At 45.7% G+C, this 14,761-nt stretch overlaps 1 protein-coding gene and 1 long non-coding RNA gene across 2 annotated transcripts in view; one reads left to right on the top strand and one right to left on the bottom strand.

Annotated features, from left to right (window-relative positions):
* LOC122553785 (dedicator of cytokinesis protein 2-like) overlaps positions 1–14,761 on the bottom strand; it is a 1,227,980-nt gene that overhangs the window by 490,412 nt on the left and 722,807 nt on the right. Inside the window, exon 28 of the mRNA XM_043698147.1 lies at positions 4,165–4,263. Within this exon, the coding sequence (XP_043554082.1) occupies positions 4,165–4,263 (99 nt within the window). The remainder of the gene's footprint in view (positions 1–4,164; positions 4,264–14,761) is intronic.
* Positions 1–14,761, top strand: part of LOC122553997 — a 117,428-nt gene that overhangs the window by 73,890 nt on the left and 28,777 nt on the right. The gene's annotated exons all lie outside the window — the stretch shown is intronic.

The raw sequence follows: 14,761 nt of genomic DNA, 5'->3' as shown, positions 1-14,761 counted from the left end.
TGGGGGTGGGGATGGAGGTGATAGGTCAGAGAGGAGGGGGGGAAGGTAGCAAAGAGTACAATGGGTGAATGGGGGTGGGGATGAAGGTGATAGGTCAGAGAGGAGGATGGAGTGGATAGGGGAAAGGAAGATAGGCAGGTAGAACAGGTCATGAGGGTGGTGCTGAGCTGGAAGGTTGGAGCTGGGGTTGAGGTGGGGGAAGGGGAAATGAGGAAACTGGTGAAATTCACATTGATGTCCTGGGGTTGAAATGTTCCGAGGCGGAATATGAGGCGTTCTTCCATCCCCACCCCCATTCACCTATTGTACTCTATGCTACTTTCTCCCCGCCCCCACCCCCCTCTCATTTATCTCTCCACTCTGCAGGCACACTGCCTCTATTCCTGATGAAGGGCTTTTGCCCGAAACGTCGATTTTCCTGCTCCTCGGATGCTGCCTGACCTGCTGTGCTTTTCCAGCACCACTCTAATCTAGACTCTGCCTTTTTATCATGACCCTTGAGTCATTTACAGAGACTTGCCAACTTTAAGGGGGTTTAAATGGTCATTGGATAGACATATGGATGAAAATGGAATAGTGTAGGTTAGATGGGCTTCAGATTGGTTTCACAGGTCGGTGCAACATCGAAGGCTGAAGGGCCTGTACTGAACTGGAATGTTCTATGTTCTATGAGATTATCAGGTGATGGGGGCGAAACACATGATTGCATCAGGATCTCAAGCTGAAGAAAACCTTTCTCCTCCTGGAAGGTACTGTCCGAAGCTCTGGTGGAGGCACATACAATTGTGCCATTTATGTGGGAACTGGTTTAGCAACTTAAAAAAGAAGAATGTAGGACTACAGGGAGAAGACCAGGGAATGGCTCAAGGGCTCTGCTCCTTTGGAGAGCCAGCGCAAATATGACTAATGGAATGGGATCCTTCTATGCTGTCACTGAACTCTATAAATTGCTCTTCAGGCCTCAAAGAAGTATTGAGGACAATTCTAGTTCAAGAAATGTGTCAAGGTCTAAACCAGAGTAGAGTCTGGCCCAATCCCAGTGATATGTTACTCTGGACAACAGGTTCTAGTTATGGAAAGCAATTCAACAGAGTAGGACTGCTCGCCCTTGAGTTGAATATTCCCAGACAACTGCGGTAGGTCTGGTGATAATGAGGAGGAGAGGAACCATTTCTGACACTTGCCTGAAGAACCCACTAATGGATAGGGATGCCAATCTGCTAACTACGAACCCAGTTAGGGTCCACGCTCCACCCAGTTTGTTCCTGACATTGAGGTTCCAAAGCCCGTGGAAATATCCAGTCCTTGGGAAGGCAAGAGCTTAAGATGTGACATGGTTGATGTTTCCAAGATGATTAGAGGCTGGATTTGGGCCAATGCAAGGATAGGTCTTCTCTCCGGCCAATGGCCAAGGGGACAGATTAAAAATCATTGGCAAAATGGCTGAAAGGGGAGATGAAAGGAAAAGACTTTATTCAGAGAACTCTTGGCATCAGGAACACTCCACCTGGGGTCTGTCTCCGATAGAGTTTAGAAGGATGAGGAGGATCTGATTGAAACCTACAGAATACTGAGAGGCCTGGATATAATGGACGTGGAGAAGGCGAGACCCCAGGACACAGCCTCAGAGTGAAGGGGTGACCCTTTAGAATTGAGATGAGGAGGAATTTCTTCAACCAAAGGATGGGGAATCTGTTGTTGCTGAAGTAGGCTGTGGAGGCCAAGTCATTGAGTGTATTTAAGACAGAGATAGATAGATTCTTGATTGGTAATTGGATCAAAGGTTATGGGAGAAAGCAGGAGGATGGGGTTGAGAAACATATCAACCATGATTGAATGGTGGAGCAGAACCGCTGGGCCGAATGGCCTTCTTCTGTTCTTATATCCTATGGCCTTACAGTCTTATGGTCCAACTGAAAAGGTAATATAAGCTAAAATAGAATAGAAGCAAGTAATCTAAAAGGAATTTGGTGATGACAAAAATCTTGCAAAGGTAAGGTCACCATCATCCCACTCCCTCATTAGAGTTGGTGGCTTAACCTGAGGCTCACCTCACCTGAGGTGAGATGAAAGGTTGAGAAGGAGAGTCCTTCATGATAATCTCAGCTGGTGTGGGAATTCATCCCGTGCTGTTGTGATCACTCTGCACTGCAAGACAGACATCCAGCCAACTGAGCAGAAGTGGGTACTGCAGATGCTGGAGATTAGAGACAAGATTAGAGTGGTGCTGGAAAAGCCCTTCATCATTCCTGATGAAGGACTTTTGCCTGAAACATTGATATTCCTGCTGCTCAGATACCGCCTGGCCTGCTCTGCTTTTCCAGCACCACTCTCATCTTGACCCAGCCAACAGAGCTCACCGGCCCCTTCTTACAAATGAAGTACAGTTGTGGGACCAAGCATGGCTAAACTTTGAAAGGACTGGCAAGTTGGACCGAATTACTTCTTTATCTATCAAGCTGGTGACACAGTAAGAGTGCAACAGGAGCCTGAAGCTCATCGACTCCTTCCAATTTACTTTCTTTTCTCTCTTTTTTCCTAAGCTTTTTTTAATGTTTCCATTTATGATGGTACCTCACGTTTACTTTTAACGACTTCGGTGGAAGGTCTCTCCTCCTGGCACAACAGCCTGGAATAGTGATATAGGCCTGGGGCCTAACGGGGCAGTCTCCCAGTGTGGTGGTCTTGTCCAGGAGGAGTAGTCTCAGTCTGGCATGGTGGTCTTGTCCTGGTGTGGAGGTCTTCTTCTGCAGCTTCTGGGTCTTCCAGCAGCTGGTTGTGAAGGTCTAGTTGACATAGATGTCTCGTCTGGGCATGGTAGGGTAGTCTCGGTCCAGCCCTGCGTGGTGTTCTCTGCTCAGTTTTCCAGGCGTACCCCGAACCCAGGAGCAGTTAGTTGAACTGTAATGAACTCTTGCTTCTTTTTTCTTATTATTTGTGACTTCTGTCATTAATTAAGGTACCGTGTATGGCAATGTACAAAACTTTTCAATGTCTTTGTTGTAAACACACAAGAGACAATAAATTGCTATTCTATTCTATTATATACAATATTCTGTCCAGTGCCATATGTTTGAAGTGAATGCAGAGTTCCGCATCCTTGCTTCAGCTCTCCTGCCCTCTAGTGTTAATAGCCTTTACTCTCTCATCCACATTTAGAGGACGCTTAGCTGCAATTTCCGCCATCCACAGTGAGATGCCACAACAAAACATATGTTCCCCTCCCCTCCCTTGTCAGCCTTTCACAGAGACCATTCTCCCTGGGACACCCTGGTCCACTCCTCCTTCACTCCGAACACGCCCCGCATCCTCATGACACCTTTCCTTGCAAGTGCAGAAGGTGTAACACCTGTCCGTTTACCTCCTCAGTATCCAAGGCCCCAAACACACCTTCCAGGTGAAGCAGTGCTTCACCTGTACTTCACACAATCTGCCTTCGCTGGTCTCCTCGACATTGGGGGAACAAAACGTAGACTGGGTGACCGCTTTGCAGAACATCTACGTTCTGCCCACAAAAAAGACCTTGAGCTTCCTGTCACTTTAACACACCACCCAGTTTCCTGGCCAACATCTCTGTCTTAGCACCTCATTCTCCACTTGGGAACTTCACAGCCTTTTGGACTCATTGCTGAGTTCAACAATTTTAGGATTTGAGGCACTTCCTCCCATATCCGTATCCCAACCCCCACATAACAGGCCTTTTATCACATGGTCTGCTGTTACGCACACCCCTTGTTAGCCAATAATAGACCCCATGAGCAGCCATTCATTTGCCTAGACTGACCGTTATCCACTCCTTTGTCTGTCTAACTGTTTTATTGGATTCTGTCCCCACCTGTCATTTATGCCTTACCCCTGGCCCCACCTTGTCTTCTAAAATAAAAACCAACCTTTTCACAGCTACCATTAGTTCTGAGGAAGGGTCACTGGATCTGAAACATTAACTCTGATTTCTCTCCACAGAGGACGAGGCTCCTGCTGAGCCTTTCCAGCATTTTCTGTTCTATTTTCATTCTGTGGGCTCCTGCCAAAAGGCCAGTCACTTGGACACGATGACCAACAGAGCTGGTCAAATCTTTGAGGTGTAAATCGGGACACTGAAGTAGACAAGAAATAAAAAGCCAGTGCAAGACAAACCAAACAAAATCTTTTCATGCCACTCACCATGAGGTCTTGACGTGTTTGAAAGGAATTGATGTAATTGACATAATGTGAGTACTCCATCTGGCTGAGAATAGCTGTCATACAGGCCACAAAATTACTCTAGAAAAGAAAATGGAAAATGGATTGTAAGCAGGACATGTCATCACCTTCAAAACATAGACAACAACAGATTTCTGACAAAACATACCATTTTGTGATACAATATAAGATGTGTGGTAAGTCCAACAGGACTGGGGGCAACAGATTACTTTTCCATTGACTTATGTCATTTTGCAGACTAGTTAGTTGTGACCAATTGCTATGAATGACCAAAACTATTACTGTTGCTTTTCTCTCAGGGGGTCATGAGTATTTTTGGAAGTCTCTCCCAGAAAACGTGGTGGAAGCAGAGTTGTTGAACATCTTTAAGGCAGGGGTAGAGATACTCCTGTCAAGCAAGCGGTTTTTGAAAGGTGATTAGGGACAGGCAGGAATGTGGATTCGAAGTGACAATCAGATCAGTCGTGATCTTACAGAGTTGTGAAGCAGACTGCAAGACCTGGATAGCCTACTCCTGCTCCTGATTCACATGTACATGCACATGTATGTAACCTCTAATTCTTTGGTTCTGATGTATCAAGCTCATCCATTATTAGGATAAATTGTGTCAATTGACCAATTGGTTAATGTGGGGACAAGACAAGTTTTGCAATTAACCCATCACTTAATTCTCTAAAGCTTGTCCCCATCTACACAGCCCACCATCTACGAGATCTAAGTCAGGAGTGTGATGGAATACTCCCCACCTGACTGGATGGGTGCAGCTCCAATTCCACTTAAGAAGATTGACACCATCCAGGACAAAGCAGCAAAGTTGATTGGCACTGCATCCAGCGCCTTCAATGTTCACAAGACACATGAGAACATCACCACCTCTATGTACCTCTGCAAGCCACAAAACATCTTGACTTGGAAATTATTGTTGCTGCTTCACTGTTGCTGGGTCAAAATCTTAGAGTTCCCTTCTCACCAGCATGGTGAGTTTACCCACATCTCAAGAAAGTCGCTCACCTTTGCAAGGCAATTAGGGATAGGCAGCAAATGAGGTCCTAGCTGGTGAAACCCATATCCCATTGGGAAATATTTAAACATTTTGATGCCAAACCAACCATTATCAGATTACAGGCTGAATATCTGCAAGAACAGATAAGCCAGGATTTTGTCTCATTGTGTTTCTTGTGCAAACCTTTGCACAAGTTGTAGCTGTGAAATTTGTCTTCAAAAACTTATGTTTCATGGGATATCAAAGGGATCTGAAGGAACAATTAAAATGTGAAGAATCTTGAAATGGTTTTCTTTTATGCATCTTAATTCCCTGGAGAAGAACGTCTTACAGAATATTAAGAATGATATTTCAAGGAGTCTTTTCTGTAAAATGGCAGCTGGTTGCTCCTTTCCTATATTTCATAATCATTTTGTAATTCTTGCAGTTGCTGCAGACCAAGTCAAATTGGGGCAGCCGGTCCAGAGAGCTTTCTATCCATCACAAGTATTGGTCCAAGACACGACTGCAATGAATCAGAGAATTCCTACAATCAGGAAGCAGGCCATTCAACTCACACTGATGGTCTGAAGGGCAACCCACCGACACCTTATCCCTGTGGCCCTGCCTTTCCCATGGCCAATCCATCAAGCCTGCACATCTCCAGACACGATGGGCACTTCAGCATGGCCAGTCCACCTAACCTGTACATCTTTGGATTGTGGGAGGAAACCGGAGCACCCGGTGGAAACCCACGCAGACACGAGGCGAGTATGTAAACACCACACAGGCAGTTGCCCAAGGGTCCCTGGTGCTGTGAGGTAGCAGTGCTAACCACTGAGCCACTGTGCCATCCCAATGCCGCAATGGGGCAGCAAGGTTTCCCTCAACCACGTATCACCAAACCGAATGGTATAAACAAAAAGGTTTTGAGTTGGCTGACAATTAGAGGTACATACAAACTATTTAATTCCTGTAATTCTCAGACAATCCTTTGTGACCTCCTTCCTCTGAGTACAAGCTACAAAGAAATCAAATGCTGATTGATTCAGTCGAATTCCTGCACCATTAACGTCAATGATCCTTCACTCTGTGAACTAATAAAGACATTATTCAGTCAATGCATTCACAAGGGTTTTCAGATAGATATGGATCAAAAGGACCACTCATTCAGTAAGATGCTACAATGAGATAGAAATTGTATTGGTTACAAATTGGACAGTTCTATCAAACTACCTGCACTACCATGATAGGTTGAATGTTCTCCTTCTACATTGTAAGATTCTACTCTTACCTGTATACAACAAATACAGGGCAGCACGTTGGCTCAGTGGTTAGCACTGCCAGGTTCAATTCCAGCCTCAGGCAACTGTCTGTGTGGAGTTTGCACGTTCTCCGCGTGTCTGTGTGGGTTTCCTTCGGGTGCTCCGGTTGCCTCCCACAATCCAAAGATGTGCAGGTTAGGTGAATTGGCCATGCTAAATTGCCCATAGTGTTAGGTGCATTAGTCAGGGGTAAATAGGGGAATGGGTGTGTTACTCTTTGGAGGGTTGGTGTGGACTTGTCAGGCCAAAGGGCCTTTTCCATACTGTAGGGAATCTAATCAAGCTACCTCTAAACAGCAATAAAACAAAGAACTGCGGGTGCTGGAAATCAGAGACAAAAGCAGAAATTGCTGTAAAAGCTTTGCACATCCAGCAGCATCAGTGGAAAGAAAGCAGAGTTAATGTCAGGTCCTTCTGTCCACAGATGCTGCCAGGCCTGCTGAGCTTTTCCAACATGTTCTATTTATGTGACCGTCTTTGAAAGACAGAATGATGAACTCCTGCTCCTATTCTCTATGTCTGTGTGAAGTCTATAGGAGCACAGGGATCACAGTTGCTCAGTAGCTCATGACCTCGCCTCAAGTTTCAGATCCTGATCTTTAGTTACTGTTTTCCTTGGTTTACTGAAAGCAGAGCTTCGTGTTAGAGGCAGTGATTAATTTCATCATCTAGAATGGCCTTTATTGAGAGGAGTCAGATAATCTCCCATCTGTTCCACACCCTCTTGTCGCTCCACGTGCAATGCTAATCTCAGAATTAGCTTTTGCTATTTTCAGCTCATTTCAAAGTTACAAGTTATTTCCAGCCCAGTAGATCCATCCTGGGGAGTATGCTTGACATAAACACAGAAAGCAGCAGCAGGAATAGGCCATTCAGTCCTTTGAGCCTGTTCCACCATTCAGTAAGATCATGGCTGATCATTCAATTCAATGTCCTGTTTTCATTTTGTACTCTTGTACTCTTTGATCCTTATAGCCCGAACAACTACACCAAATTGAAAACATGCAATGCTTTGCCCTCAACTAGGAATGGCTCAGTGGTTAGCACTGCTGCCTTCCAGTGCCAGGGACCCAGGTTCAATTCCAGCCTCGGGCGACTGTCCAGTGTCTGCATGGGTTTCCTCTAGGTGCTTTGGTTTCTTCACACAGTCCAAAAATGTGCAGGTTAGATGGATTGGCCACGCTGAATTGTTCTGCTGTGTCCAGGGGTGTGCAGGTTGGGTGGTTGGACATGCTGAATTGCTTTGTTGTTCCAAGGATGTGCAGGTTAGATGTATTGGCCATACTGAATTGCTCTGTAGCATCCAGGGACTTGCAGGTTAAGTTGATTGGCAATGCAGAATTGCTCTGTTGTGTCCAGGGATGTGGAGGTTGGGTGAATTTGCCATGCTGAATTGCTCTGTATTGTCCACAAATGTGCAGGTTAAGTGGATTGGCCATGCTGAATTGCTCTGTATTGTCCACAAATGTGCAGGTTAAGTGGATTGGCCATGCTGAATTGCACTGCTGTGTCCAGGGATGTGCAGGTTGGGTGAATTGGCCATGCTGAATTGCTCTGTAGTGTCCAGGGATGTGCAGGTTGGGTGGACTGGCCATGCTAAATTGCTCTGTTGTGTCCAGGGATGTGCAGGTTGGGTGAATTGGCCATGCTGAATTGCTCGGTAGTGTCCAGGGATGTGCAGGTTGGGTGAATTGGCCATGTTGAATTGCTCTGTAGTGTCCAGGGATGTGCAGGTTGGGTGAATTGGCCATGTTGAATTGCTCTGTAGTGTCCAGGGATGTGCAGGTTGGGTGAATTACCCATGTTGAATTGCTCTGTAGTGTCCAGGGATGTGCAGGTTGGGTGAATTGGCCATGTGTCCAGGGATGTGCAGGTTGGGTGAATTGGCCATGTTGAATTGCTCTGTAGTGTTCAGGGATGTGCAAGTTGGGTGGACTGGCCATGCTAAATTGCTCTGTAGTGTTCAGGGATGAGCAGGTTGGGTGGATTGGACATGCTGAATTGCTCTGTTTGTCCAGGGATGTACAGGTTAGGTGTATTGGCCATGCTGAATTGCTCTGTCATGTCAATGGATGTGCAGGCTGGGTGGATTGGCCATGCTGAATTGCTCTGTAGTGTTCAGGGATGTGCAGGTTGGGTGGATTGGCCATGCTGGATTGCTCTGCCGTGTCCAGGGATGTGCAGGCTAGCTGGGTTGGCCATGGGAAATATGGGGGCATGGGGACAGAGTGGGATTCTCTTCGGAGGATTGGTGCAGACCCGATGGGCCAAATGGGCTCTATCTGCATTATAGGGATTCTATGAACTGAATTTTATGGCAACAAATTCCACAGACTCACCATCTCTGGGCGAAAACATTTCTCCCACTCTTCCTCATGTGATCCTAGAGATAGAATTACACCTTTCTCCTGTGTTTAAATAGCTTCCCTTCAAATGCATCTTGGCCATTCTTCTCAACTATTCCTTGTGAATTCTGCGTGGCAACATTTCTCTGCTTCTGAAATGTCTCCTGAATTCCCGATTTCATTTATCAATATTGTATCTGTAAAGTTCTATTTTTATTTCTAAGTTAAAAAAAACCTTTTCTGCCTGTACCCTGTCAAATTCTTTCATTGTCGTTGAGTTTAACTTCCTCACGCGACCTGATTCTTTCAGAAAAATAGTGACTGGCACCTCTAGCCTTTTGAGACAAGTGAGTTTGAGATCCCTTTGTGTTGTGTCTGATGAAGTGGTGCTGCCTCAATTTACCTCAAAATGGCCCGACTCATGTTTTTGCTCTGATTTCTCCAGACCGAGGAGATAATTCCTCTGCAACATGATTCCTTTCATTTTCCCATTTCAACAGCTTGTTCAGAACAACCTGCAACCATCAGACCATGGAGCCAAAGTAGGCCATTTGGCCCATCGAGCCTGCTCTGCCATGCAATGAGATCATGGTTGATCGGATCACCCTCATCTCTACCTTCCTGCCTTTCCCCCGTAACCCTTGATTCCCACACAGATTAAAAATCTGTCTCAGTATACTTAATAATTTGGGAACCCAATCAAGTAAGGGGCAAGCTAGTTGACTTATCCTCGGAATTTAACCCTTTGAGCCTTGGTATAAGCCCAGAAGAACGTGCACTTCATGCCCAGCCTGTGCAGTTTGCCTGGCATCAGGCAGACGATGGTTTCAAAAGCTAAAAGCAGTCCTGAGAAAGCCAGAAAACTTACTGATAAGGCTGAGAGGAAGACAGGGCGGCAGGCACCTCATGTATAGCATAGATCCTGGCATGGACCAGTTGGGCTGAATGGCCTGTGTGCCTATTCTGCCTAAATTCTAAGTAAAAATGAAAAGGCCTGGCACATTCCCGTGCAGTGTGCCCATCATCAACGCAGTCACCACTCAGTCGAGTCTCCTCCAACCCTATGTCAATGAGGTACTAAATTGCTCTTCGTGAAGTGTTCCTTTTATTAGCCAATAAATCAGAGGTCAGAGCTGCTATCAGCACTTATTTTATAGTCACTGCCATCTTTTTTATTCAATTCATTTTGAAAAATGGCCCAGACTTCTGATGGAAAGACGCACCGCAGTAAAGGTGGTGGGAGCAGTTTGATGGCGCTGTCCTTCAAAAGCTTCAAATGAAAACACGATTTCTCAGCAGAATTCTTCATTCCTGTGAAATGGCACAACGGACGCAGACCCCGCCACTGAGACCCCAGCAGTAACTGTGCAGGACCCGAACATATAGGCAGGATTCTCGAAAATCAATGGTGCCTACGCTATTTCTAACAGGAGGACTAACACCACCCCCCCATCATTCAGTCCTCCGCAAACATGAAGGAAAATGCATAAGGGAAGCCTTTCAATATGTCAAACTCGGGCATGAGTAAGCACTTGCATTACACCAGCACCCTTCACAGCCGCGTAATATCTCAAAGCATTTCACAACCAATGAAGTGCCTTTGTTCTAGGATTAGTGGTGCTGGAAGAGCACAGCAGTTCAGGCAGCATCCAAGGAGCAGCAACATCGACGTTTCGGGCAAAAGCCCATCATCAGGAATAAAGGCAGAGAGCCTGAAGCGTGGAGAGAGATAAGCGAGAGGAGGGTGGGAGTGGGGAGAAAGTAGCATAGAGTACAATAGATGAGTGGGGGAGGGGATGAAGGTGATAGGTCAGGGAGGAGAGGGTGGAGTGGATAGGTGGAAAAGGAGATAGGCAGGTAGGACAAGTCCGGACAAGTCATGGGGACAGTGCTGAACTGGAAGTTTGGAACTAGGGTGAGGTGGGGGAAGGGAAAATGAGGAAACTGTTGAAGTCCACATTGATGCCCGGGGGTTGAAGTGTTCTGAGGTGGAAGATGAGGCGTTCTTCCTCCAGGCGTCTGGTGGTGAGGGAGCAGCAGTGAAGGAGGCCCAGGGCCTCCATGTCCTCGGCAGAGTGGGAGTTGAACTGCTGTGCTCTTCCAGCACCACTAATCCAGAATCTAGTTTCCAGCATCTGCAGTCATTGTTTTTACCTCGTTTTTGCCTTTGTTCTAACCTAAGCAATGCAGCAGCCAATTGGACACAGAAGGTTTTCAACAATCAGCAATCCTCAGCTAGTTATGGACAAGTGGAGCACAAGGAGAGTCTGTTTGGCCCATCAAGTCTGTACTGGTTCTTTCATACCGTGACTCAGCTACTCCGACCCTGCAACACCCCCACCTCCCACCTCCCACATTCCTGACCCTTTTTCGCCTGCAAGGATGGCCCAATGGCTCAGTGGTTTGCCCTTCTGCCTCTTAGCACCAGGGACCCAGGTTCGATTCCACCCTCGGGCAGCTGTGTGGAGTTTGCACATTCTCTCCATGTCTGTGTGGGTTTCCTCTGGGTGATTAGGTTTCCTCCCACAGCCCAAAGATGTGGTGGATTGGTCATGGGAAATACAGCATTACAGTGGTAGGACTGGGATGCCCTTGATGGGATGCCCTTGATGGCCCAAGTAGCCTGCTTCCAAACTGTAGGGATTCTATGGTTTCTACAAGAATTAGGGGCATAGAATCACAGAGATGTACAGCATGGAAACACACCACTCAGTGTAACAGGTTCATGATGAACAGATATCCTACATTAATCCAGTCCCAATTGCCAGCACTTGGCCTATATCTCTCCAAGCCCTTACTATTCATATATCCATCCAGATTCCTTTTAAATGTTGTAATTGTACCAACCACCACCACTTCCTCTGGCAACTCATTCCATACACGCACCACCCTCAGTTGCCCCTTAGTTCCCTTTTCAATTTTTCCATGATCACCTTAAACATATGCCCTCTAGTTCTGACTCCCTCAACCCAGGAAAAAGACCTTGACTAATTACCCAATCCATGCCCACCCCCTCCCCCCCCCCATGATTTTATTCACCCCTCAGTCACCGACGCTCCAGAGAAAACAGCCCCAGCTTACTCAGCCTCTCCCTATAGCTCAAACCCTCCAATCCTGGCAGCGACATTGTAAATGTTTTCCGCATCCTTTCAAGTATCACAACATCCTTCTGATAGGCTAAAGAATATGCGATTACACACCGCCCATTCGAAATCCTGATCATTGGTTGTGTAAAAACATTTCACTATGGCCAGCTATGTATGAATGGTGAATACATATCAGCCAGAACTCTTCCGCACAGCCCCAACAAAGGCAGCTGCTCAAACTATTGCTGCTGCACTTGGAAGAGTGAGGTCAACTAGTGCTTTTGATTGTGTTCCAACTTCAGATATTGTGTGAACATGAGATCAAGGTCGTGGTGACTCTCAGTGCGAGGCTTAATAATGTCTCAGATCTCCAGTCTCTCCTTTCAGTTTTCCTTTCCTGCCGTTCTCACAGGCTTGTTAAACCTGAGTTTTATTTGTTATAGACCAAGCCAGACCTCCACAAAACATTTCAAGAAGGAAGCGAGTTGTTTTAAGCAGGTGTAACATGGATATTCCAGGAGAGATGTCGCTGGTCAAACCACGTAGTTTTAAACAAAACAGAATTTATTACAAGATTGCTAAATGAAACACAAGTAAAAGGGAACAGAATACAGAATAACTTAACCTATCTGAAAAACCAACAGGATATCCCAATTTAACAATGCTGTTCCAAACACTTGCTACAATCCCCATAAACACCACTTGGCACAAAAGATGAAATCAAACCCAGGGTCTGACAGGAGACAAGCCGGAGAGAGAGGAGGATCAGAGTGGACCTGCTTCTATGAGGTCCAGAAGCTTTTTCAACACCACCATGCTAAAACCAAACCAAACCAAACCAGGAGAAAGCTGAGCTGGGAGAACTGGCCACTTCCCTTTTACTGTACAAGTGTTTTTTTTAAACTTGAAAGCCTTTTTCCTGAGGCATCACCTGTTAGCTACAATCAAACTGACCCTAAAACCCTTCAACTTAGACTTTTCAGAGTCTGTGTCTTTTATGACCTCTCTGAAAAAAACAAGGATAACATAACTTTGTCAAAGAAGCAGCATTATCAAATGTCTGAGGGACAAGTGGAATTTATTTTAGATAAATGTGAGGTGCTGCATTTTGGAAAGGCAAAACAAGGCAGGACACCAACACTTAATGGTAAAGTCCTGGGGAGTGTTGCTGAACAAAGAGACCTTGGAGTGCAGGTTGAAAGTAGAGTCGCAGATTGATAGGATAGTGAAGAAGGCGTTTGGCATGCTTGCCATTATGGGGCTGAGCATTGAGTAAAGGAGTTGGGAAGTCATGTTGCGGCTGTATAGGACATTGGTTTAGCCACTTTTGGAATATTGCCTGCAATTCTGATCTCTCTGCTATAGGAAATATGTTGTGAAATTTTAAAGGGTTCAGAAAAGATTTATAATGATGATGCAAGGGTTGGACAGTTTGAGCTATAGGGAGAGGCTGAATAGGCTGGGGCTGTTTTCCCTGAAGCGACCAAGGCTGAGAGGTGACCTTATAGAGGTTCACAAAACCATGAGGGGCATTGATGGTGTAAATAGACAAGGTCTTTTCCCAGGGGTGGGGGAGACCAGAAGTAGAGGGCATAGGTTTGGGGTGAGAGAGGTAAGATTTAAAAGGGACCTAAGGGGCAAATTTTCACGCAGAGGATGGTGCATACATGGAATGAGCTGCCAGAGGAAGTGGGGGAGGCTGGTACAATTACAACATTTAAAAGGCATCTGGATGGGTGTATGAATAGGTCGGCATGGGCGAGTTGGACCGAAGGGTCTGTTTCTGTGCTGTAAATCTTTATGAATCTGTGACTCTATCTTAGTGTAATTAACTGCAGCCTCTCTAATAATCTCTTCAACCGTAATGTTGAGGAACACTGTACTCTTTTAACCTTCATTTTGGGTCTGTCATGAAAATATAAACGCTGCTCACAAGCAAAGGAGGGAAGAGGGAATTCTTTTGAGGGAGTTGATGAGGAAGTGATGAGAATGTTAACATTTTAATGATAATGCCTTGTTATGAGCAATGCATCCTTGATCTGGGCAAAAAAATAATTACAGAACTAATTGGGAACTGAACCTACCCACAGTCATAAAATGTCATTTGCTAAATACAGCAAGTAATTTATTAGAAAATGTCATGTCATACAAACTTCTGAATGGATCTTCAACCTTTTGTGCCATGCAATTTGTTCAATTAATCCCACAACCAGCATGATGGTAACTGCGTTTGTGAGGGTGAGATGGAACAAATGCGTTGAAATAAACACAGGGGAAAAGACAGCATTCCTCATTTGCCATTCTTAGCTCAGTTGGTCACAGTCTTCTTGCAATTACAAAGTTGGCAGATCCCCTGGCATTATTTAAAGTAGGGGAGCTCTCTCCAGTGTCCTGACCAATAATCAATAGACCATAGACAATAGACAATAGGTGAAGGAGTAGGCCATTCAGCCCTTCGAGCCTGCACCGCCATTCAATTAAAGTAGGGGAGCTCTCTCCAGTGTCCTGACCAATAATCAATAGACCATAGACAATAGACAATAGGTGAAGGAGTAGGCCATTCAGCCCTTCGAGCCTGCACCGCCATTCAATATAATCATGGCTGATCATTCCTAATCAGTATCCTGTTCCTGCCTTATCTCCATAACCCTTGATTCCACTATCTTTGAGAGCTCTATCCAACTCCTTCTTAAATGAATCCAGAGAGTGGGCCTCCACTGCCCCCTGTAGCAGAGCATTCCACACAGCCACCACTCTCTGGGTGAAGAAGTTCCTCCTGAGCTCTGTCCTAAATGGTCTACCCAGTATTTTTAAGCTGTG

The sequence above is a fragment of the Chiloscyllium plagiosum genome, chromosome 1 (genome assembly GCF_004010195.1).
Source record: "Chiloscyllium plagiosum isolate BGI_BamShark_2017 chromosome 1, ASM401019v2, whole genome shotgun sequence".
Classification (NCBI taxonomy): Eukaryota; Metazoa; Chordata; class Chondrichthyes; order Orectolobiformes; family Hemiscylliidae; genus Chiloscyllium; species Chiloscyllium plagiosum.
Note: the sequence above shows the minus strand (reverse complement) of the source record. Positions and strands in the feature narration are given on the sequence as shown.